This window comes from Mustelus asterias, chromosome 4 (assembly GCF_964213995.1).
Source record: "Mustelus asterias chromosome 4, sMusAst1.hap1.1, whole genome shotgun sequence".
NCBI lineage: Eukaryota > Metazoa > Chordata > Chondrichthyes > Carcharhiniformes > Triakidae > Mustelus > Mustelus asterias.
The window spans coordinates 71,321,693-71,348,570 of record NC_135804.1 but is presented as its reverse complement, the minus strand read 5'-3'; the positions used below and the strand labels follow the sequence as shown (position 1 = coordinate 71,348,570).

At 47.2% G+C, this 26,878-nt stretch overlaps 2 protein-coding genes across 2 annotated transcripts in view; one reads left to right on the top strand and one right to left on the bottom strand.

Annotated features, from left to right (window-relative positions):
- LOC144492777 (docking protein 4-like) overlaps positions 1-3,235 on the top strand; it is a 471,703-nt gene extending 468,468 nt beyond the window's left edge. Inside the window, exon 8 of the mRNA XM_078211195.1 lies at positions 57-3,235. Within this exon, the coding sequence (XP_078067321.1) occupies positions 57-163 (107 nt within the window). The 3' untranslated portion in view covers positions 164-3,235. The remainder of the gene's footprint in view (positions 1-56) is intronic.
- Positions 3,236-3,928: 693 nt separating this feature from the next.
- The window catches only part of polr2c (RNA polymerase II subunit C), a 44,848-nt gene continuing 21,898 nt past the window's right edge, over positions 3,929-26,878 (bottom strand). The window contains exons 4-8 of the mRNA XM_078212028.1: positions 20,864-20,992; positions 19,962-20,013; positions 16,810-16,978; positions 15,614-15,688; positions 3,929-4,276 (exon numbers count right to left, since the gene is read on the bottom strand). Of these exons, the coding sequence (XP_078068154.1) occupies positions 4,132-4,276; positions 15,614-15,688; positions 16,810-16,978; positions 19,962-20,013; positions 20,864-20,992 (570 nt within the window). The 3' untranslated portion in view covers positions 3,929-4,131. The remainder of the gene's footprint in view (positions 4,277-15,613; positions 15,689-16,809; positions 16,979-19,961; positions 20,014-20,863; positions 20,993-26,878) is intronic.

Genomic DNA, 26,878 nt, shown 5'->3' with positions numbered 1-26,878 from the left:
TAAAAAAAATGTCATTTCTAACAGGAAATGAATGAGTTATCTTTGTTTTCTCACAGAATTTTATGGTGCAGGCCATGCAGCAGAGGACACGGACTCCTTCCCTGGACAAGCAACTCCTTTAAGCAGTGACTATAGACTTTCTCCACACTTGCCTTCTCAGTGAGTGATCTGGTCAGAGCTTGCCTCTAGAGATAGCTGGGCCACACCTGCAGAAAGGGCCAACAGGAGATTGGGACAAAGCACTTTCTCCCCCTCACTACAGTGCAGCCAACTCGGGGCACGACATGGAACCACTGCCCAAAGCATCTGATCGCCCCAGGAGAGGACCAGAGAGCAGACAAAACATTTTCAATTCCTTCTGAAGATATTGAGGAAAGCTCCAAACAAAAGCTGCACTCAGTTTACATGATGTATTGAACCCAGGAGCAATCAAGGACATGGCAGTGGGAACAGTCCTGGGAGGGCCTGAGTTTGCAATCACTCAATAGGTCATGGCTTCGTTTCCAGCAAGTACAACGTCTGGCTACTTTGCTGTAGAGAACTTTTATTATGAAAATTCTTGGCATTAGTACATAGGGCAGGCTGACACAAGGAATCCTTCCAATGCTGGAATCCAATCAAAGTCACTCTCTTCCACTTGGTGATATCGTTATCAGAGGGCTTTTTGTGCTTTTGTTGGATTACAGGCTCCTTTCAGCCTTTGGGTGTCCTCGAGACAGTATGAAATGAAACAATTGCAGACTCTTCATTCTCCGACCTCAGTGGTCGCAGTCCAAATGCTGTTTGAAATGGATACATCTGGGTTGGTGGGTCCAGTTGCTGCTTTAATTCCCCGTTTGTTCACAGATACTGGTTGACCAAAGCTAATGAAATTTATAAGTAGGTCTGGTGAGTTTTGGATTCTCATAGAATCCAGGATCTAACTGAAACAACCTCTAACGGTAACAGCTTAACGGAATCTGCTCACTCCCTCCACAAAGTGCTCAGGGTAGCTCAATACTTGGCAAAGGACCGCACTCACTAGCTCATTCACTCAGGAGCAGAAGGGTGGGTGGACAGGGTTGGAAGAGTAGTCTGTCCATTGTGTCTCCTCTCTCTCCCAAGCAGCCTACTTTCAACTGTTAGAAACTCCATACACCAAACTGCACCATGTTGACAGTGCAAACTGGTTCACACATCACACAAGGCAGCCGTCCCCATACTAAGATTAAAGTTAGTCTGGAGTGAAAGGGAGATTAGCTACTTATACAATGCTCTGCAGTTTCTGCCTGGTCTTGAGTGCCTCAAGCTGGAGTACACAGTCTAGGAGAAGAACAGGCAAATTGTTGACTGACTTAAAAACCAATCTGCTGTAATCTCCTTCCCCCATTTCACCAGCTAAAGCTCTCCCAAGTAGAAGCACCCACTCCACCACTCTCAACCCTGGTTCATCTCCATTTAAGACCCCTCCCTGGGTTCACCCAATACCCCCTCCCCCAGGCTCACCCCCTCTGGGGTCGCCCCACATCTCCCCTGGGCTCACTCTGACCCCACTGCCCCCATCTCCCTCAGGCTTATCCAATCCCCGTTGCCCCCATCTCCCGCAGGCTCATCCCGACCCCCACCACCCCCATCTCCCAAGACTCACATCCCCCTCACCCCCATCTTCCCCAGGCGCCACGACTCCGCAACAGAATCCCATCTGAGTGGGACTGCAGGAACATAGCTATTGAACTTTGAACTGATGGGGAGGACAGTGGGGGAATTGGAGCCAGAGGCAGCAGTGTTGGACAGTGGCAATAGAAGAGGAATGCAGACAGTTGCTGGGAATGGGTACATCCATCGTGTTAGCCCTCAAAGGCAGCTGGGAGGGGACTGACGGGTCAGTGTTCAGGCTGCTATCCCATTCTCCATTGACCCTCAGCGCTGTAGTTCTTGATCTCACTGAATCAGTCACCAATCACGTGTTAAAAAGGCAGGTTTAGAAATGATCAGAACTGAACTGTGTACTGGGACAATGATATAAACAATAAGACACTGTTTCTGTCAGCTCCTGTAGTCTGTGTCTGAACAGGCAGCCTGAACTTCTCAAACATATCAATCCAATATCGCTCAGTGACACAGACAAAAGGACTCTTCCTGTCATCTTTACAGAAGCGAATGCTTCATCATCATACCGACCATAGCGTTCTCCTGGTTCCACACACTCCTGCTCCTGTTTCTGGGTCCAGGGGCTCTGGCCAGGAAAGAGAAGGAGAAGCAGCAAGCACAGGAAAAACAAAGATACCTCAGTCAGACAGTATGAGAGCAGTGCTCAGGACTATTCACACAGCCATGTCATAGTCACTTAAGTGTGAATACTGAACAATCTCTGCCTGTGGATTGTGTGGGTTCAGCTGTTCAGGAACAGGCAACACACATTGTGCCTGAACATCAGTGTCCCATCTCCATCTGATCCTTGGCCAGAATGTGTGTCTCAGCCTCCAATTTATTAGCAGCATGAACAAGTCTACGTTAATTATTATACTCATTGTCTATCCGCATGTGACGAGAATCAGCAGCATAGTTTATAAGCGAGGCAGCCAATCAGCAGCTTTTCAATAAAGTTTAAAAAAAGTTTCCTTTTATTTTATTAACATGTCTAATCAACCCATTAGCACAACATACATTAATCACCCTGCTTTAACCCCCCCACCCCCTTACATTAACTCCCACTTTAACCCCCATTACCCGTACACTAACCCCCACTTTAACCCCCTTACACAAACTCCCACATTAATCCCCATTCCCCCTGTAAACGAACCCCACTTTATTTCCACCAGACACTAACCCCCCACTTTTAACCCCCATTCCCCCTGTACAAAAACCCCACTTTAACCCCCATTGTCTGTACACTAATCCACATTTTAACCCTCATTTTCCCTGCATGCTAACCCCCACTTTAACCCCATTGCTCATACAATAACCCCCCAATTTAACCTCATTGCCCATAGACTAACCCCCACTTTAGCTCCTATTGCCTATACACTAACCCTAACTGTAACCCTCATTTCCACGGCACACTAATACCCACTTTTAACCCCATTGCCCCCATGCACTAATTCACACAATCCCCATTCCCCCATAAACCCCACTTTTAACCCCATTCCCCAGTACACTAACCCACTTTTAACCCCCATTCCACCTGTCCGTACGCTAACCCCCACTTTAGCCCCCATTGTCCCCATACACTAACCCCCATTGCTCGTACACTAATTCTCACTTTAACACCCGTTGCCTATACACTAATCCCCATTTTAACCCTCATTTCCCCTGTACACTAATCCCCAGTTTAACCCCCATTTCCCCTTTACACTAATCCCCAGTTTAACCCCCATTTCTCGTATACTAACCCCCACCTTAAACCTCATATCCCCTGCACGCTAACCCCCACTTTAACCCTCATTTTCCCAGTATACTAACTCCCATTTCAATCCCCATTGCCCATATATTAACCCCCATTGTCCGTACACTAACCTCCATTTTAACCATCATTTCCGCTATACACTAACCCCCACTTTAACTCTCATTTCCCCAGTACCCTAACCTCTACTTTAACCCCCATTGTCCATACACTAACCCCCACTTTAACCTTCATTTCCCCTGTACAGTAACCTCCACTTTTACCCCATCCACAGATTCGCAGTTTTGACTATAAAAGCAGAAAATGCTGGAAATGTGCAGGAGCTCTGGCAGCATCTGCTGAGGGGGAAAGGCTTAATGTTTCAGGCCTGTGATCATACATCAGAATCCTAAAACATTAACTGTTTCTCTCACCACAGATCCTGCTGGACGGGCTGAGTTTATCCAGCATCTAGTGTTTGTAATGAGCGTCTCCCACACACGATGTCTGTCCAAACTTCAAAGGATTCCCTAAACTTTAGCAAAGACAACAGCACTGGGACCAAAACAGATTGAATCATGTTTAAAAATGGACAAAGGGAGAGTCAACACTGCATTGTAAATGTACTGCTTCTACATGCGAGGGTGCAGCGAGTGTGGAGAAGCTGCTCCTGCTGTCTGGACAGGTCCACACTCTCCTCTCCCTGCTTTGGACATCGTGGAACACGCCTCACACTGCCAGCACCAGGACAGTGGTCAGTCTGCATCTGGCTAATTGATGGTGAGTACATCACTCTGGATTTCATGACTCAGCATGGTCTGCAGGTCACTCAGCTTCTTCTTCAGACCGGAAAGAGCTGACAGAACGATGGTCTCAGGGCGCAGAGCTCCGGAGGATTCCACATTGAAATAAAACCTGATGGCAACAAAATACAAAACCCATCATGCACATTGGAAAGACCAACAGAACCTGGTGTATCAGAGAGTTTCAAACAAATTCTAGTAGCTCAATAACATATTCACACATAAGTGCCAGACAATGACCATCTCCAACAGATGTTTGAGGATGTGATTTGGGTGTGGGCGGCACGGTAGCACAGTGGTTAGCACTGCTGCTTCACAGCTCCAAGGACCTGGGTTCGATGCCCGGCTTGGGTCACTGTCTGTGTGGAGTTTGCACATTCTCCTCGTGTCTGCGTGGGTTTCCTCCGGGTGCTCAGGTTTCCTTCCACAGTCCAAAGATGTGTGGGTTAGGTTGATTGGCCATGTTAAAAATTGCCCCTTAGTGTCCTGAAATGGGTAGGTTAGAGGGATTAGCAGGTAAATATGTAGGGATATGGGGGTAGGGCCTGGGTGGGATTGTGGTCGGTGCAGACTCGATGAGCCAAATGGCCTCTTTCTGCACTGTAGGGTTTCTATGATTTCACTAGAAAGGATGCAGAGGTGTTTCACTGAGATGTTGCCTGGGCTGCAGTGTTTCAGCTATGAAGGGAGGCTGGATAGGCTGGGGTTGTTCTCTTTACAGCAGAGAAGACTGAGGGGGAACTGATTGAGGTGTGTGAGATTAAGAGAGATATGAACAGGATGGATAGGAAGCAACTAATCCCCTTGGTTCAGGGTCAATAATGAGGGGGCATAATTTTACAGTGGTGGGCAAAAGGCACGGTGGCACAGTGGTTAGCATTACTACCTCACAGCACCAGAGACTGGGTTCGATTCCCGGCTTGGGTCACTGTGTGGAGTTTGATGTTCTCCCAGTGTCTGCGTGGGTTTCCTCCGGATTTCCTCCCACAGTCCAAAGATGTGTGTTAGGTTGATTAGTCTTGCTAAATTGCCCTAGTTTCAGGGGGATTAGTAGTGTAAATATGTTACAACAAACAAAGAAAAGTACAGCAAAGGGACTGGCCCTTCGGCCTTCCAAACCTGCGCCAATCATTAAGCCTACCTAAACTAAAGCCGCATGCACTTACGGAATCTCTATCCTTCCATTCTCATCCTATTCATTTATTTGTCTAATTGCCCCTTAAATGCCTCAATCCCACTGCTCCCACCACCTCTTCAGGCAGCGCGTTCCAGACATTCACCACCCTCTGTGTAAAAAAAAAACTTGCCTCGCACATCTCCTCTAAACTTTTCCCACGCACCTTAAACCTTTGTCCCCTAGTACTTGATTTTTCTACTCAAGGAAAGAGCATCTGACTATCCACTCTGTCCATGCCATTCATAATCTTGTAGATCTTTATCAGGTCACCCCTCAACCTCGGTCATTCCAGTGAGAACAAACCGAGTTTATCCAAGATCTCCTCATAGCTAATACCCTCCAGACCAGGCAACATCCTGGTAAACCTCTTCTGTACCCTCTCCAAAGCATTCACATCCTTCTGGTAGTGTGGCGACCAGAATTGTACACAATATTCTAAATGAGGCCTAACTAAGGTTCTGTGCAACTCAATGCCCAGACCGATGAAGGCAAGCATGCCATATGCTTTCTTGACTATCTTATCCGCCTGCACTAGCCACTTTCAGTGATCGGTGGACATGCACGCCCAGAACTCTCTGCCTGTCAATACTCCTAAGGGTTCTACCATGTACTGTATTATTCCTACATGCTTGGACCTTCCAAAATGCATCATCTCACACTTGTCTATCTTATCTATCACCCTATCACCTTGCCAGCTCTCCTTTGATCCCCGTGACTTCACCTTTCATACCAGTCTACCATGAGGTATCTTGTCAAAGGCTTTACTGAAGTCCATGTATACAACATCCACTGCCTTTTCCTCATCTATAATCTTCGTCACTTCCTCAAAAAACTCGATCAAGACAGTGAGGCATGACCTCCCCTTCACAAAACCATGCTGTCTATCACTAATAAGTCCATTTGTTTCCAAATGCGAGTAAATCCTGTCCCTAAGAATCTTTTCCAATAATTTCCCGACCACCGACGCAAGGGTCACCGGCCTGTAATTTCCTGGATTATCCCTGCTGCGGGGATAGAGTGGGATTATTGTCAGCGTTCGATGGGCCAAATGAGCTCCTTATATTCGATAGGAATTCTAAATATTTTTTCACCCAGCATGTGGTGGAATCTGGAATAGAAACATAGGAAATAGAAGCAGCAGGCGGCCATTCAGCCCTTCAAGCCTGCACCGCCATTCATTTTTATCATGGTTGATCATCAAGTTCAATACTTTGATTCCCCCTTTCCCCCATATCCCTTGCTCCCTTTAGCCCCAAGAGCTATATCTAATTTCTTCTTGAATCACACAAAGCTTTGGCCTTAAATACTTTCTATGGTAGTGAATTCCACACATTCACCACACTCTGGATGAGGAAATTTCTCTTCACCTCTGTCCTAAAAGGTTTACCCCTTATCCTCAAACTATGACCCCTAGTTTTGGACTTCCCCACCATTGGGAACATTCTTTCTGAATCTATCCTGTCTAATCCTCTCTCTCTTCTGAACCCCAATGAATATAATCCTAACCGACTTCACCTCTCCTCATGTGACAGATCTGCCATCCCAGGACTCACCATGTAAACACAATGGCTACAAGAGCAGGTCAGAAGCTAGGAATGTAGCAACAATTAAATCGCCTCCTGACTCCCCAAAGCCTGTCTACCATATACAAGGCACAAGCCAGAAGTGTGATGGAATACTCCCTAGATGGGTGCAGCTCCAACAACACTCAAGAAGCTTGACACCATCCAGGACAAAGCAGCCCACTTGATTAGCGCCACATCCACAAACATCCACTCTCTCCACCACCGGCGCTCAGTAGTTAGTACCTTCCAAACCCACGACCCCTTCCATCTAGAAGGACAAGGGCAGCAGCTACATGGGAACACCACCACCTGCAAGTTCCCGTCCAAGTCACTCACCATTCATTTTTTGATTTGATTTGATTTATTATTGTCACATGTATTAACATACAGTGAAAAGCATTGTTTCTTGCGCGCTATACAGACAAAGCATACCGTACATAGAGAAGGAAATGAGAGAGTGCAGAATGTAGTGTTACAGTCATACTGGGGTAGAGAAAGATCAACTTAATGCAAGGTAAGTCCATTCAAAAGTCTGACAGCAGCAGGGAAGAAGCTGTTCTTGAGTCGGTTGGTACGTGACCTCAGACTTCTGTATCTTTTTCCCGAAGGAAGAAGGTGGAAGAGAGAATGTCCGGGATGCGTGGGGTCCTGAATTATGCTGGCTGCTTTATCGAGGCAGCGGGAAGTGTAGACAGAGTCAATGGATGGAAGGCTGGTTTGGAAATATATCGCTGTTTCTTCGTAGTCACTGGGTCAAAATCCTGGAATTCCTTCTGTAATGGCATTGTGGGTCAACCCACAGCACGTGGACTGTAGCAATTCAAGAAGGCAGCTCACCACCACCTTCTCAAGGGCAACTCGGGATGGGCAATAAATGCTGGCCAGCCAGCAATGCCCATGTTCCACGAATGAATATTAAAAAAGAGGTCTCACTGGTATTCACCTCTCTCAATTTACAACCATTCAAATAATAATCTGCCTTCCTGTTGTTGCTACTGAAGTAGATAACCTCACATTTATCCACATAATACTGCATCAGCCATGCATATGTCCAATCACTCAGCCTGTCCAAATCACATTGAAGCATTTGTGTCCTTACAGCTTGCCCTCCCACACAACTTTGTATCATCTGCAAATTTGAAGATAACACAGTTAGTTCCCTCTTCTAAATCATGAATATATAATGTGAACAGTTGAGGTCCTAACACAGATCCCTGCAGAACCCCACTAGTCACTGACTGTCATTCAGAAAAATACCTATTTGTGCGAACTCCTTGCTTCCTATCTGCTAACCAGCTTTCTATCCATCTCAAGATATTACCTGCAATCCCATGCACTTTAACTTTACATAGTAGTCTGTTGTGTGAGACTTTGCCGAAAGCCTTCTGAAAATCAAAATAAACCACATCCATTGGTTCTCCTTGGTCAACTCTACTTGTTACATCCCAAAAGAATTCCAATAGATACATCAAGCATGATTTTCCCTTTGTAAATCCATGCTGACTTTGTCTGATTATACACTGCCTTCCAAATGCTGAGCTATGAAATTCTTGACAATGGAGTCTAGAAACTTCTTACAATAGGCTCACTGGTCTGTAGTTCCCTGTTTTCTTTCTACCTCCCTTCTTGAATAGCGGGCTTACATTAGCTACCCTCCAATCTGTAGGAACCTGTAGAGTCCTAAGAATTTTGGAAAATGATCAGCAATGGATCTACTATTTCCAGAGCCACTTCCTTAAGTACTCTGGGGTGAAGATTATCAGGCCCTGGAGATTTATCCATCTTTAATCCCATCAATTTCCCCAAAACCATTTCTCTACTATTATTGATTTCCTTCAGTTCCTCGTGAAAACTTGTATCTCTCAGAACTTCTGGTACATTATTCATTTCTTCCTTTGCGAAGATAGAAGCAAAGTAGAAATTTAGTTCCTCAGCCATTTCTTCGTTCCCCGTTATGAATTCTCCCATTTCTGACTTTTGGAGTTCACCTATTTGCACCTTAAATACCTGCCATTGCCTGTCCACTGTCCTTCCTCTCAGTAATGTTTCCCAGTCCATCATAGCCAATTCATGTCTCAAGCATCATAGTTATTTTTATCGAGATTCAGGACCTTGTTTGCAGAATCAACTATGTCACTATCCACCTTGACAAAGAATTCTATTATATTATGGTCACTCATCCCTAAGGGTTCTCTCACACTAAATTGCCAACTAATCCTTTCTCATTGCACAATACCGAGTCCAAGATGGCCTGTTCCCTTGTTGGTTCCTCAACATATTGGTTCAGAAAACCATCCCGTTTACACTTCAGAAATTCTTCCTCTATTGTATTGTGACTAATTTCATCTTGCAATCTATATGTAGTCATTCATAATCACAAATGTTCCTTTCCTGGGGTGATCAGTAAGTTTGCGGACGACACAAAATTGGCAGGACTTGCAGATAGTGAGGAGCATTGTCAGAAGCTACAGAAGGATATAGATAGGCTGGAAATTTGGGCAAAGAAATGGCAGATGGAGTTCAATCCTGATAAATGCGAAGTGATGCATTTTGGTAGAAATAATGTAGGGAGGAGCTATATGATAAATGGCAGAACCATAAAGGGTGTAGATACGCAGAGGGACCTGGGTGTGCAAGTCACAGATCCTTGAAAGTGATGTCACAGGTGGAGAAGGTGGTGAAGAAGGCATATGGCATGCTTGCCTTTATAGGACAAGGCATAAAAAAGTTGGGGTCTGATGTTGCAGATGTATAGAACGTTGGTTCGGCCGCATTTGGAATACTGCGTCCAGTTCTGGTCGCCACACTACCAGAAGGACGTGGAGGCTTTGGAGAGAGTACAGAGGAGGTTTACCAGGATGTTACCTGGTATGGAGGGGCTTAGTTATGAGGAGAGATTGGGTAAACTGGGGTTGTTCTCCCTGGAAAGACGGAGGATGAGGGGAGACTTAATAGAGGTGTATAAAATTATGAAAGGCATAGATAGGGTGAACGGTGGGAAGCTTTTTCCCAGGTCGGTGGTGACGTTCACGAGGGGTCATAGGTTCAAGGTGAAGGGGGGGAGGTTTAACACAGATATCAGACGGACATATTTTACACAGAGGGTGGTGGGGGCCTGGAGTGCGCTGCCAGGCAAGGTGGTGGAGGCGGACACACTGGGAACGTTTAAGACTTATCTAGACAGCCATATGAACGGAGTGGGAATGGAGGGATACAAAAGAATGGTCTAGTTTGGACCAGGGAGTGGCGTGGGCTTGGAGGGCCGAAGGGCCTGTTCCTGTGCTGTATTGTTCTTTGTTCTTTCGCACATGCAAATCTGATTTCCTGTCTGATGCTATTCCCAGCATTATCACTACAGTTTGGTGGTCTGTATACCACTCCCCACAGATGTTTTTTGCCCTTGGTGTTTCTTAACTTGACCCATATAGATTCCACATCGTCTGTGCTAATATCTTTCCTCAGTATCGTATCAATATCATCTTTAATCAACAATGCAACTCCACCACATTTTTCTTTCTGTCTCTGCTTCCTAGACAGTGAATAGTCCTCAATGTGCACTTCCCGTCCTTGATCATCTTGCAGCCATGTCTCCGTAATGCCAACAATATCATACCCCTTTGCATCTATCTGCGGAACTAATTCATTCATTTTGTTTCAAGTGCTCCGAGTGTTCAGGCACAAAACCTTAAGCTGAGCCCTTTAACCTTTCTTTCTCCGTTCCTATTATTTTTTACTGTGTCCTTATCTGACTCTAACCCTTGATTTCTCTGCCTATCACTTTTCTTGCTGTCTTTTACTCTTGTTCTTGATTCCCCCCTGTTCTGAATCTTTACAAAGGTTCCCATCCCCTTGCCATGTTAGTTTAAACCCTTCCCAATCACTGTAGCAAGTACCTCCCCAAGGACAACAATCCCGGTCTTGCCCAGGTGTAACCTGTCCAGTTTGTACAGGTCCCACCTCCCGTAGAATCAGTCCCAATGCCCCAGGAATCTGAAACCCTCCCTCTCACACCATCTTTTCAGCCACATATTCATCCTATAAAGATACAAAAGTCTGAGGTCAAGTACCAATTGACTCAAGAACAGCTTCTTCCCTGCTGCTGTCAGACTTCTAAATGGACTTACCTTGCATTAAGTTGATTTTTCTCTACACCCTAGCTACGACTGTAACACTATATTCTGCATTCTCTTGTTACCTTCTCTATGAATGGTATGTTTTGTCTGTATAGGGCACAAGAAACAATACTTTTCACTGTATGTTAATACGTGTGACGATAATAAATCAAATCAAAATCAAATACATCCTGCTGTTTCTACTCTGATCAGCACTCGGCACAAGTAGTAATCCTGAGCTAACTATCTTTGAGATGCTACTTTTCAGCTTGCTTCCTAGCTCCCAAATTCTGCTTTTAGGACATCATCCCCTTTTTTACCCATGTCGTTTGTACCAATGTGTACCACGACCACTGGCTGTTCACCCTCTCCTTCCAGAATGTCCTGCAACCACTCTGAGACATTGTTGACCTTAGCGCCAGGAAGGCAACATACCATCCTGGAGTCTGGTTTGCAGCCACAGAAACACCTATCTATCACCATTACAATTGTATCCCCTGTGACTATTGCATTTCAATGCCTATTGCTCCTCCCCTGTGCAGCACAGCCAACCATAGAACATAGAACAGTACAGCACAGAACAGGCCCTTCGGCCCACGATGTTGTGCCGAGCTTTATCTGAAACCAAGATCAAGCTATCCCACTCCCTATCATCCTGGTGTGCTCCATGTGCCTATCCAATAACCGCTTAAATGTTCCTAAAGTGTCTGACTCCACTATCACTGCAGGCAGTCCATTCCACACCCCAACCACTCTCTGCGTAAAGAACCTACCTCTGATATCCTTCCTATATCTCCCACCATGAACCCTATAGTTATGCCCCCTTGTAATAGCTCCATCCACCCGAGGAAATAGTCTTTGAACGTTCACTCTATCTATCCCCTCCATCATTTTATAAACCTCTATTAAGTCTCCCCTCAGCCTCCTCCGCTCCAGAGAGAACAGCCCTAGCTCCCTCAACCTTTCCTCATAAGACCTACCCTCCAAACCAGGCAGCATCCTGGTAAATCTCCTCTGCACTCTTTCCAGCGCTTCCACATCCTTCTTATAGTGAGGTGACCAGAACTGCACACAATATTCCAAATGTGGTCTCACCAAGGTCCTGTACAGTTGCAGCATAACCCCACGGCTCTTAAACTCCAACCCCCTGTTAATAAAAGCTAACACACTATAGGCCTTCTTCACAGCTCTATCCACTTGAGTGGCAACCTTTAGAGATCTGTGGATATCATAGAAACCCTACAGTGCAGAAGGAGGCCATTCGGCCCATCGAGTCTGCACCGACCACAATCCCACCCAGGCCCTACCCCCACATATTTACCCGCTAATCCCTCTAACCTACGCATCCCAGGACTCTAAGGGGCAATTTTTAACCTGGCCAATCAACCTAACCCGCACATCTTTGGACTGTGGGAGGAAACCGGAGCACCCGGAGGAAACCCACGCAGACACGAGGAGAATGTGCAAACTCCACACAGACAGTGACCCGAGCCGGGAATCGAACCCGGGACCCTGGAGCTGTGAAGCAGCAGTGCTAACCACTGTGCTACCGTGCCGCCCTACCGGATATGGACCCCAAGATCTCTCTGTTCCTCCAAAGTCTTCAGAACCCTACCTCTGACCCTGTAATCCACATTTAAATTAGTCCTACCAAAATGAATCACCTCACATTTATCAGGGTTAAACTCCATTTGCCATTTTTCAGCCCAGCTTTGCATCCTATCTATGTCTCTTTGCAGCCTACAACAGCCCTCCACCTCATCCACTACTCCACCAATCTTGGTGTCATCAGCAAATTTACTGATCCGCCCTTCAGCCCCCTCCTCTAAGTCATTAATAAAAATCACAAAGAGCAGAGGACCAAGCACTGATCCCTGTGGCACTCCGCTAGCAACCTGCCTCCAATCCGAAAATTTTCCATCCACCACCACCCTCTGTCTTCGATCAGACACAGTAAGAAGTTTAACAACACCAGGTTAAAGTCCAACAGGTTTATTTGGTAGCAAAAGCCACACAAGCTTTCGAGGCTCTAAGCCCCTTCTTCAGGTGAGTGGGAATTCTGTTCACAAACAGAATTTATAAAGACACAGACTCAATTTACATGAATAATGGTTGGAATGCGAATACTTACAACTAATCCAGTCTTTAAGAAACAAAACAATGGGAGTGGAGAGAGCATCAAGACAGGCTAAAAAGATGTGTATTGTCTCCAGACAAGACAGCCAGTGAAACTCTGCAGGTCCACGCAACTGTGGGAGTTACAAATAGTGTGACATAAACCCAATATCCCGGTTGAGGCCGTCCTTGTGTGTGCGGAACTTGGCTATCAGTTTCTGCTCAGCGACTCTGCGCTGTCTACGGCATCTCCACATCATTTCGATCAGACAGCCAGTTACCTATCCAATTGGCCAACTTTCCCTCTATCCCACACCTCCTCACTTAAGTCGACCATGGGGGACCTTATCAAAGGCCTTACTAAAATCCATGTATATGACATCAACTGCCCTACCTTCATCAACACACTTAGTTACCTCCTCAAAAAATTCAATCAAATTTGTGAGGCACGACTTGCCCTTCACGAATCCGTGCTGACTATCCCGGATTAATCCGCATCTTTCTAAATGGTCGTAAATCCCATCCCTAAGGACCTTTTCCATCAATTTACCAACCACCGAAGTAAGACTAACCGGTCTATAATTACCTGGGTCATTTCTATTCCCTTTCTTAAACAGAGGAACAACATTCGCCACTCTCCATAATGCTACAAATTTCGCTGCTGCTGTTATCCCCTGAAAGGCCATTCCCCTCAGCAATATCCAAAACGGTATATCTGTTTTGCAAGGAATAGCTACAAGAGCTTGCTGCACTGTCTGCCTTGTCCACCTATTTCCTTCCTGCCTGTGGACTCTCTGAGCCTGCAGTGTGACCACCTCTCTCTCTCTCTATATGTGCTATCCACGATGCTCTCTGCCTCATGGATGCTCCACAGTGTTCCCAGCTGCTGCTCCAGCCCTGAAACTTGGGCTTCCAGGAGCTGCAGCTGGAGCCAATTCCTGCACACATGCTGATCCTGAGCACTGGAAATGTTCCTGGTCTTCCACATAGAGCACAAGGAGCAGACCACAGTTTGGTGCTCTCCTGCCATTTCTTACCTCTTTAAGTTAAATTCATCCTTTTAATATTAACCTGAAGCTGCTGCCGCTCTCCGCTCTGGTAACAATTTCTCAAACCTTACCCACCAAAAAGAGTATCCTCACTCTCTCGGTGCATACGATGCTCTGTAGCACTCTGCTCCTGCACAGACTGAGACCGAGTACTGCACTCAATCTTTCAGCTTCACCTTCTTCCTGCCTCACCTAACTTCCTGTTTTCACCAAATTCCAAGCACTCTACTTCAGATCAACACTGAGTTTGGCTCTTCTTTATAGGTCTCAAAAACAATGCTTTTGAACTGGATTACACCAGATTGTTCTATTAACTAACTAACGACAGCTCCTGTTTCAGACTAACAAATCGAATTGAAAAACACCCAAATCGAAAAACAAAAGGAGCCGCTTTGCACTGCCTGGGAGGGTGATAGAGGCAGGAAACCTTTAAAAAGTATGTGGATGAGCACGTGTGAGGTTAAAACATTTAAGGCTATGCGCCAAGTGCTAGAAAGTGGGATTAGGATCCATAGAATTCCTCAAGTGCAGAAGGAGGCCATTCGGCCCATCAAATCTGCACCAACTCTCCAACAGAGCCTCTTACCCAGGCTTACACCCACCCCCTATCCATGCCCTATCCCTGTAATCCTGTGAATTTACCGTGGCTAATCCACTTAACATGCACATCTTTGGATTAGTATAGATTTAGTGCAGTTCTGTGGTTCAGATTCAATGGGCCATGACTCCATAACAAGAGAGAATCTAACCATCGCCCTTTGACATTCAATGGCATTACCATCGCTGAGTACCCCACTATCAACATCCTGGGGGTTACCACTGACACAAAACTGAACTGGACTCGCCATACAAGTATCAGAGCAGGTCAGTGACTAGGAATCCTGTGATGAGTAACTCACCTCCTGACTCTCCAAAGCCTGTCCACCATCTTCTAGGCACAACTCAGGAATGTTATGGAATACTCTCCACTTGCCTGGATGAGTGCAGCTCCAGCAGCACTCAAGAAGCTCAATATCATCCAGGACAAAACAGCCGGCTTGATTGCTACCCCTTCCACAAACATTCACTCCCTTCACCACTGATGAATAGTGGCAGCAGTGTGTACCATCTACAAGATGCATTGCAGCAACTCACCAGGCAGCACCTATCAAACCCACATCAACTACCATCTAGAAGGACAAGAGCAGCAGATACCTGGAACATCACCCCTCCAAGTCTCTCACCATCCTGACTTGGAAATATATTGCCGTTCCTCCACTGTCACTGGGTCAAAATCCTGGAACTCCCTTCCAAACAGCACTGTGAGTGTCTCTATAGCAAATGTGCTGCAGTGGTTCAAGAAGGGAGCTCATCAACGCCTTCTCAAGGGTGATTAGGGATGGGCCTTTGGAGCTAAGGTCACATTTGAAAAATGAGAATGAATGTTTGTACCTTTCTGGTTTGCCATTCGGATCATATGGAGCCTGAATCTCCTCATCATCCAGTTCAGAATACTCACTTTTGGGCCTTAAAAAATCATAGCAATGATGAACACTTAGAACAGGAACACAGAATTTAAACATCTCCTATCCAACAGGTATCTCCCCTTCCATGTCACCCAGCAATACCCTTTCCCCTATGTTTATGTGGCCTCTCCCCTCCACTCAAAGCAGCACAGCATTGAAACATCTCGCTTTCCATCCTGATCTCCTATCCTGTACCCCCCTTCCTGTAAACCTCCTCCCATTCCTGTACCTCACTGTACATTAGCTCCTCATCCTGTATCCCCCTCCCAATACAACAACTCCCCACCCTGTAACCCCCTCCCAATACACTAGCTCCCCATCCTGTGCTCTCCTCCCAATACAACACCTCCCCATCCTGTATCCTCCTCTTTAGACACCAGCTCCCCATCCTGTATCCCTCTCTAGACACCAGCTCCCCATCCTGTACCCCTCTCTATACACCAGCTCCCATTGTGTATCCCCTCCCTATACATCACCACCCCATCCTGTATCCCCTCCCTAGTCACCACCTCCCCATCCTGTGTCCCCTCCCTATACACCACCCCCCCCATCCTGTACCCCACTACCAATACACTAGCTCCCATCCTGTACACCCCTCTCTATACACCAGTTCCCATCCTGTACCCATTTCTCCATACACCAGCGACCCATCCTGTACCCACCTCCCTATACACCAGCTGCATATCCTGTACCCCACTACCTATACACTAGCTCCCCATCCTGTACCCCTCTCTATACACCAGCTCCCATTCTGTATCCCCTCCCTATACACCACCTCCCCTTCCTGTATCCGCTCCCTATACACCACCTCCCCATCCTGTTTCCCCTCACCTCCCCATCCAGTACCCCTCCCTCTCCAGTCCCCATATACTGTACCTCCCCAAATCAGAACATGACGCCCACTCCCAACCAGCCAAATTCCACCCCACTCCCTCACCCAACCCACTACCTCACCCCATCCATCCCCTCACTCCAGCTGTCAAACTCACCCACATGCCATCCCCAGCGTCTCACACACATTCACCCCTCCCCCACTACTCTCACCCCGGCTCCCACCCCATCCCCTCAGGGCTGGATGAAGAATAGAAATTTGTGCCAGTATAAATTCAGAGCGAGCCTCACCATTCCTCAGGTTTGGGGTACACTGTGTGCCGCAGTGCATTATCAGGGTCGTATTCGAAAGACACCCCGGCTGTTGGGTTCCACTTGGCATGTTCCTTCCCAAAACCCTTCTTGGCGTAAGCTCGGAGTCTCAGTTCCTGTCCCTTCCTTAACTTCACAATCAGGATATCTGGGAAAGGCAAAGAGACATCATCGCCGAACCAAGACTGACCAAATCACCCCACAATCACTGCTTAGTCATCAACATATTGTACCCATGCCCCTGAAATTAATGCACCAACACCAATGTCCACTGTCTCCCACCACCCACACTCATGATCACCAACTCCCCAATACTCTCCTAGCAATTCAGAATACCTTTACAATGATATATTATATATATAATACAATACCTATACCCCCAATGATCAACACTCTTGACAATCCACAGCTGCCTCCTTACTGCCTCCTCAAACACTTCCCCATCCACTGCAATCAATACCTTCCTCAGCTGACCACCCCATTGTCCCAGTTACTCCCTGAAGAACCATTCGCCCACCCACACCCTACATTCAAAAAACTCAAGCTCTGAGCTTGAGGCCTGGTTCTTCCCTAGAACATAGAACAGTACAGCACAGAACAGGCCCTTCGGCCCATGATCTGGTGCTGAGCTTTATCTGAAACCAAGATCAAGCTATCCCACTCCCTATCATCCTGGTGTGCTCCATGTGCCTATCCAATAACCGCTTAAATGTTCCTAAAGTGTCTGACTCCACTATCACTGCAGGCAGTCCATTCCACACCCCAACCACTCTCTGCGTAAAGAACCTACCTCTGACATCCTTCCTATATCTCCCACCACGAACCCTATAGTTATGCCCCCTTGTAATAGCTCCATCCACCCGAGGAAATAGTCTTTGAACGTTCACTCTATCTATCCCCTTCATCATTTTATAAACCTCTATTAAGTCTCCCCCCAGCCTCCTCCGCTCCAGAGAGAACAGCCCTAGCTCCCTCAACCTTTCCTCATAAGACCTACCCTCCAAACCAGGCAGCATCCTGGTAAATCTCCTCTGCACTCTTTCCAGCGCTTCCACATCCTTCTTATAGTGAGGTGACCAGAACTGCACACAATATTCCAAATGTGGTCTCACCAAGGTCCTGTACAGTTGCAGCATAACCCCACGGTTCTTAAACTCCAACCCCCTGTTAATAAAAGCTAACACACTATAGGCCTTCTTCACAGCTCTATCCACTTGAGTGGCAACCTTTAGAGATCTGTGGATATGGACCCCAAGATCTCTCTGCTCCTCCACAGTCTTCAGAACCCTACCTTTGACCCTGTAATCCACATTTAAATTAGTCCTACCAAAATGAATCACCTCACATTTATTAGGGTTAAACTCCATTTGCCATTTTTCAGCCCAGCTTTGCATCCTATCTATGATTCTTTGCAGCCTACAACAGCCCTCCACCTCATCCACTACTCCACCAATCTTGGTGTCATCAGCAAATTTACTGATCCACCCTTCAGCCCCCTCCTCTAAGTCATTAATAAAAATCACAAAGAGCAGAGGACCAAGCACCGATCCCTGTGGCACTCCGCTAGCAACCTGCCTCCAATCCGAAAATTTTCCATCCACCACCACCCTCTGTCTTCGATCAGATAGCCAGTTACCTATCCAATCGGCCAACTTTCCCTCTATCCCACACCTCCTCACTTTCATCATAAGCCGACCATGGGGGACCTTATCAAAGGCCTTACTAAAATCCATGTATATGACATCAACTGCCCTACCTTCATCAACACACTTAGTTACCTCCTCAAAAAATTCAATCAAATTTGTGAGGCACGACTTGCCCTTCACGAATCCGTGCTGACTATCCCGGATTAATCTGCATCTTTCTAAATGGTCGTAAATCCCATCCCTAAGGACCTTTTCCATCAATTTACCAACCACCGAAGTAAGACTAACCGGTCTATAATTACCAGGGTCATTTCTATTCCCTTTCTTAAACAGAGGAACAACATTCGCCATTCTCCAGTCCTCTGGCACCATCCCTGTGGACAGCGAGGACCCAAAGATCAAAGCCAAAGGCTCTGCAATCTCATCCCTTGCCTCCCAAAGAATCCTAGGATATATTTCATCAGGCCCAGGGGACTTATTGACCTTCCCTCACATCCCCTCTCCTTAATTTGCTGTTCAGTGCTGACGTTTCCCTTGGCATTACATTCCCAGCTCTTACCAGCTGATTTCATCCTTTGTAATAATGATTCCTGCTCTCAACTTCACCCATGATCTATCTCATCACAGCTTAGCCTTCAATTGGACAATTTTGGCCCCACACTTCAGTCATTATAAGACACAAGGGTTTAACCCGGGTGTTAACAAGGAGCGGGGCTTAGCCCAGATGTTAACAGTGATGATGGGGAGTTTGACTCGGGTGTTAATGATGAGAGGGGGTTTAACTCAAATGTTAACAGGGATGAGGGGTGAGTAACCCAGATGTTAACAAGAATGTGGAGGGTTTGACCGGGATGTTAATGGAGATGAGGGGGGGTTTAACCCAGATGTTAATGGGGATGAGGGATTTTGGGTATGAGTGTGGTCGGAAATGTTAGGGCAGTTCACGTTAGAACAGGAGAGTTAAATGATGAACAAACATTTGGTATTACAGAATTCGAATATTGCTGCAAACAGGAATATGTCGTTGAACCTTTTTGTCTAGTATTCATTCGGACAAACACAAGAATACCAAATTTCAAACTATCACAAAAATTTATACTGCAGAGGAAAAGGCTGATTGGTTGTCAATTTGACTTATTGGTGTGGACCTGTTCTTTGTACACGAACAGAATATGTACAAGTCTCGCACAGCAAGGAAGCCTATAGACATCAGTTACTTCCTCCGTGGGAGCACCACGGCCAGAGTTGAAGGGTGTTGGGACAGGTATTCAAAGAGGAAGCATTGACAGGGACTGAGTACGATGCCGTTTCAAAAAGCTGACACAAATGGAATTGGCCAAATGGCCTGTTCCTTGGAGTTAGGATCACATTCAATTCTGAACATGCAAAGAATCGAGAGCGCATGGGGATAAAGCACACTCTATTGATCTGGTTTATCTCAGTCACACATTCCAAAGCCCAAAATCACCCAGAACATCTGCTCACCATCCTGTTCCACATAATCATTGGGATCATTGTCTCGGCTACGAGATGTGACCTGGTTGAATGAGAAGAAAAGTAGTAAGTTTGTAATGTTAGTGATTATTATTCCTTTTGTGTGAGGGTAAGTTGATAGTGCAAAACATTTATAAAGACATCTTCCATTTCAACCTTGACACAAACAGACTGGAACCCCATCAAAAGTGTTGCACCAATCAACTGCCATTCTGGAGCCTCTACTATCCAGGCTCACACAAGAAGTTTCTCACTCAAGACACACAGCTCTGTTCAAAATTTATATTCTAATCATTGGAGAGTCCACAAAGATCCTGAGTTTAATTTACTTCCAAGATAAAGGCAAAATATTGCGGATGTTGGAATCTGAAATAAAGACAGAAAACGTTGGAGAAACTCAGCAGGTTTGACAGCATCTATGCAGAGAGAATAGAACCAACATTTCTCTGATGAAGGATCATCCAGACTCATAAAGTTGGCACTATTCTTTCTCCAAGATGCTGTCAGACCTGCTGAGTTTCTCCAGCACTTTCTGCTTTAATTTACCTCTAGCTCTCCTTACTCAATAAGAATTTTACCAGTGACTAGAATTACACTCAAACAAGTGGAGATTGACTGGACCCCCAACAGATCATGGTGCAAACAACCTGACGGCGCCTCCCCCCACCCCCCTGACTTTGTTAGAATGGTTCGCCTCAACCTCACTTCCCCAACAGTGACCGACCTTCCCATAGAGTCCTCGTTCAGCACCAACTGACTATGATGAACATTCACAATTCAATTCCCACCCCCATCTGACATTGTATTAGACTGGTAAAACTCTCTGGGAATGATTATACTCCCATTGTCACCAAACTATGGAAAGAGGTGAGAAATCAGTGTTCAGCACTCACTGGGATAACCCGGGAATTGTTGGACAATAGATCCCGGGACGTGACATGTCGAGTCTGATCTTCATTACACTTCACATCGAGTGTCAACTCCACTGAACATTCTGGGCAGAACTCATCACAGGTGCAGTCCTGGGGGTAGAGATGATACAGTCAGCAGAGTCCACGCAGCAACGTTCCTGAGAAACACAACGCCGACTCCCAGTGCAATAAACATGACATGGGTAAGACTGCACAGCACACCTAACACCACACCCACACTCAGAGTGAAACACACACACACACACAGACAAACATACACAAAGAACAAAGAAAATTACAGCACAGGAACAGTCCCTTCGGCCCTCCAAGCCTGCACCAACCATGCTGCTCGACTGAATTAAAACCCCCTACCCTTCCGGGGACCATATCCCTCCATTCCCATCCTATTCATGTATTTGTCTAGACGCCCCATAAAACTCACTATTATATCTGCTTCCACTACCTCCCCTCGCAGCGAGTTCCAGGCACCCACCACCTTCTGTGTAAAAAACCTTGCCTCATACATCTCCTTTAAACCTTGCCCCTTAGACCTATGCCCTCTAGTAATTGACTCTTCCACCCTGGGAAAAAGCTTCTGACTATCCACTCTGTCCATGCCCCTCATAATCTTCTATAAGGTCACCCCTCAATCTCTGTCGTTCCAGTGAGAACAAGCCAAGTTTCTCCAACTTCTCCTCATAGCTAGTGCCCTTCATACCAGGCAACATCCTGGTAAATCTTTTCTGTACCCTCTCCAAAACCTCGACATCTTTCTGGTAGTGTGGCGACCAGAATTGAACACTATATTCCAAGTGCGGCCTTGCTAAGGTTCTATAAAGCTGCAACATGACTTGCCAATTCTTAAACTCAATGCCCCGGCCGATGAAGACAAGCATGCCATATGCCTTCTTGACTACCTTCTCCACCTGCGTGGCCACATTCAGTGACCTGTGTATCTGTACACCGAGATCCCTCTGCCTATCAATACTCTTAAGGGTTCTGCCATTTACTGTGTATTTCCTATCTGTATCAGACCTTCCAAAATGCATTACCTCACATTTGTCCGGATTAAACTCCATCTGCCATCTCTCTGCCCAAGTCTCCAACCGATCTGTATCCTGCTGTATCCTCTGATGGTCCTCATCGCTATCCCAAATCCACCAACCTTTGTGTCGTCCGCAAACTTACTAATCAAACCAGTTACATTTTCCTCCAAATCATTTATATATATTTCAAACAGCAAAGATCCCAGCGCTGATCCCTGAGGAATGCACTGGTCATAGCCCTCCATTCAGAAACACACCCTTCCACTGCTACCCTCTGTCTTCTATGACCGAGCCAGTTCTGTATCCACCTTGCCAGCTCACCTTTGATCCCATGCGACTTCACTTTCTGCACCAATCTGCCATGAGGGACCTTGTCAAAGACCTTGCTGAAGTCCAAGTAGACAACATCGACTGCCTTACCCTCATCAATCATCTTCGTCACTTCCTCGAAAAACTCGATCAAGTTCGTGAGACATGACCTCCCTTTCACAAAATCATGTTTCCTCTAGCCAATACATCCACTTATTTCCAAGTGGGAGTAAATCCTGTCTTGTAGAATCCTCTCCAATAATTTCCTTACCATTGACATAAGGCTCACGGGCCTGTAATTACCTGGATTATGCTTGCTGCCTTTCTTAAACAAAGGAACAACACTGGCTATTCTCCAATCCTCACTCAGTATTTTGGGGTATATTGCATCAGGCCTTGGGGACTCGCCTACTGTAATGTTTCTCAAGAACCCCAATACCTCTTCCTTTTTGATCTCAGATGCCTCAAACTATCTACACACACTTTCCCAGACTCATCATCCACCAAGTCTGTCTCTTTGGTGAATACTGGCGCAAAGTACTCATTTGATACCTCACCCATTTCCTCTGGCTCCACGCATAGATTCCCTCCCGTCCTTGAGTGGGCCAACCCTCTCCCTGGCTAACCTCTTGCTCTGTATATATGTATAAAAAGCCTTGGGGTTTTCCTTAATCCTGCTGGCCAATGATTTTTCATGACGCCTTTTAGCCCTCATTACTCCTTTCTTAAATTTCTTTCTACTTTCCTTGCATTCCACACTTGCTTCGTGTGTTCCCAGCCTTGACAAATGCTTCCATTGAACACAGTGATCGCCACACACACACGCAAACACACACACACACACACACAGTAACTGCCACACAGACACACACACACACAGTGACTGACACACACACAGTGACACACACACACACAGTAACTGCCACACAGACACACACACACGTGACACAGACACACACACACACAGTGACTGACACACACACAGTGACACACACACACACACACACACAGTGACTGACACACACACACAGTGACTGACACACACACAGTGACACACACACACAGTAACTGCCACACAGACACACACACACAGTGACTGACACACACACACACACAGTGACACACACACACACAGTAACTGCCACACAGACACACACACACGTGACACACACACACACACAGTGACTGACACACACACACACAGTGACTGACACACACACACACAGTGACTGACACACACACACACAGTGACTGACACACACACAGTGACACACACACACACAGTGACACACACACACACACACAGTGACACACACACACACACACAGTGACACACACACACACACACAGTGACACACACACACACACGTAGTTTTGCTAGTGTCACACGGGAGGATTTAAACTAGTTTGGCAAGAGGGGTTTGGGAACCAAAGCAAAGGTGAATTAATTGAAGGAGAACTAGAGAGTAGGGCCAGTAAGACTCAGAGGAAGGGCAGGCAGGGTGTGGTTGCTGATCAAAGAAGGTCTGGTGGGCTGAAGTGCATTTGTTTCAATGCGAGAAGTGTAACAGGTAAGGCAGATGAACTTAGAGCTTGGATTAGTACTTTTAAAAAATTTATTCTTGGGACATGGGCGTCGCTGGCTGGCCAGCATTTATTGCCCATGGCTAGTTGCCCTTGAGAAGGTGGTGATGAGCTGCCTTCCTGAATCGCTGCAGTCCATGTTCTGTGGGTTGACTCACAATGCCGTTAGGGAGTGAATTCCAGAAGTTTGACCCAGTGACTGCGAAGGAGCAGCGATACATCTGCAAGTCAGGACGGTGAGTGGCTTGGAGGGGAACTTGCAGGTGGTGGTGTTCCCATTTATCTGCTACCCCTTGTCTTTTGAGATGGAAGTGGTCGTGGGTTTGGAAGGTGCGGTGGAAGGTACTACTGAGCACCGGTGGTGGAGGGAGTGGATGTTTGTGGATGTGGTGCCAGTCAAGCGGGCTGCTTTGTCCTGGATGGTGTCAAGCTTCTTGAGTGTTGTTGGAGCTGCACCCATCCAGGCAAGTGGAGAGTATTCCATCACACTCCTGACTTGTGCCTTGCAGATGGTGGATAGACTTTGGGGAGTCAAGAGGTGAGTACTCACTGTAGTATTCCTAGTCTCTGACCTGCTGTGTTTGTGTGATGAGTCCAGTTGAGTTTCTGGTCAATGGTAACCCCAAGGATGTTGACACACACACACACACACAAGGACCCACACACACACACACACACACACACACAAGGACCCACACACACACACACAAGGACCCACACACACACACACAAGGACCCCCACACACACACACACAAGGACCCCCACACACACACACACACACACAAGGACCCACACACACACACAGAAGGACCCACACACACACACACAAGGACCCACACACACACACACAAGGACCCACACACACACACACACACACACAAGGACCCCCACACACACACACACACACACAAGGACCCACACACACACACAGAAGGACCCACACACACACACACAAGGACCCACACACACACACACAAGGACCCCCACACACACACACACACACACAAGGACCCACACACACACACAGAAGGACCCACACACACACACACAAGGACCCACACACACACACACACAAGGACCCACACACACACACACAAGGACCCACACACACACACACACAAGGACCCACACACACACACACAAGGACCCACACACACACACACAAGGACCCACACACACACACACAAGGACCCACACACACACACACAAGGACCCACACACACACACAAGGACCCACACACACACACACAAGGACCCACACACACACACACAAGGACCCACACACACACACACAAGGACCCACACACACACACACAAGGACCCACACACACACACACAAGGACCCACACACACACACACACACAAGGACCCACACACACACACACAAGGACCCACACACACACACACAAGGAGCCACACACACACACACAAGGACCCACACACACACACACAAGGACCCACACACACACACACAAGGACCCACACACACACACACAAGGACCGACACACACACACACACACAAGGACCGACACACACACACACACAAGGACCGACACACACACACACACAAGGACCGACACACACACACACACAAGGACCGACACACACACACACACAAGGACCGACACACACACACACACAAGGACCGACACACACACACACACAAGGACCGACACACACACACACACAAGGACCGACACACACACACACACAAGGACCGACACACACACACACACAAGGGCCGACACACACACACACACAAGGACCGACACACACACACACACAAGGACCGACACACACACACACACAAGGACCGACACACACACACACACAAGGACCGACACACACACACACACACAAGGACCGACACACACACACACACACAAGGACCGACACACACACACACACAAGGACCGACACACACACACACACAAGGACCGACACACACACACACAAGGACCGACACACACACACACACAAGGACCGACACACACACACACACAAGGACCGACACACACACACACACAAGGACCGACACACACACACACACACACAAGGACCGACACACACACACACACAAGGACCGACACACACACACACACGGACCGACACACACACACACACACACACACAAGGACCGACACACACACACACACACACAAGGACCGACACACACACACACACAAGGACCGACACACACACACACACAAGGACCGACACACACACACACACAAGGACCGACACACACACACACACACACACACACACACACACACAAGGACCGACACACACACACACACACACACAGGACCCACACACACACACACACAGGACCCACACACACACACACACAGGACCCACACACACAGGACCCACACACACAGGACCCACACACACAGGACCCACACACACACACACACAGGACCCACACACACAGGACCCACACACACACAGGACCCACACACACACAGGACCCACACACACACAGGACCCACGCACACACAGGACCCACACACACACAGGACCCACACACACACAGGACCCACACACACACACACAGGATCCACACACACACACACACACACACAGGACCCACACACACACACACAGGACCCACACACACACAGGACCCACACACACACAGGACCCACACACACACACACACACACAGGATCCACACACACACACACACACACACAGGACCCACACACACACACACACACACACACACACAGGACCCACACACACACACACACACAGGACCCACACACCCACACAGGACCCACACACACACACACACAGGACCCACACACACACACACACACACACAGGACACGGACACACACACACACACACACACACAGGACACACACACACACACACAGGACCCACACACACACACACACACACAGGACCCACACACACACACACACAGGACCCACACACACAGGACCCACACACACAGGACCCACACACACACACACACACACAAGGACACACACACACACACACACACACAGGACCCACACACACAGGACCCGCACACACAGACACAG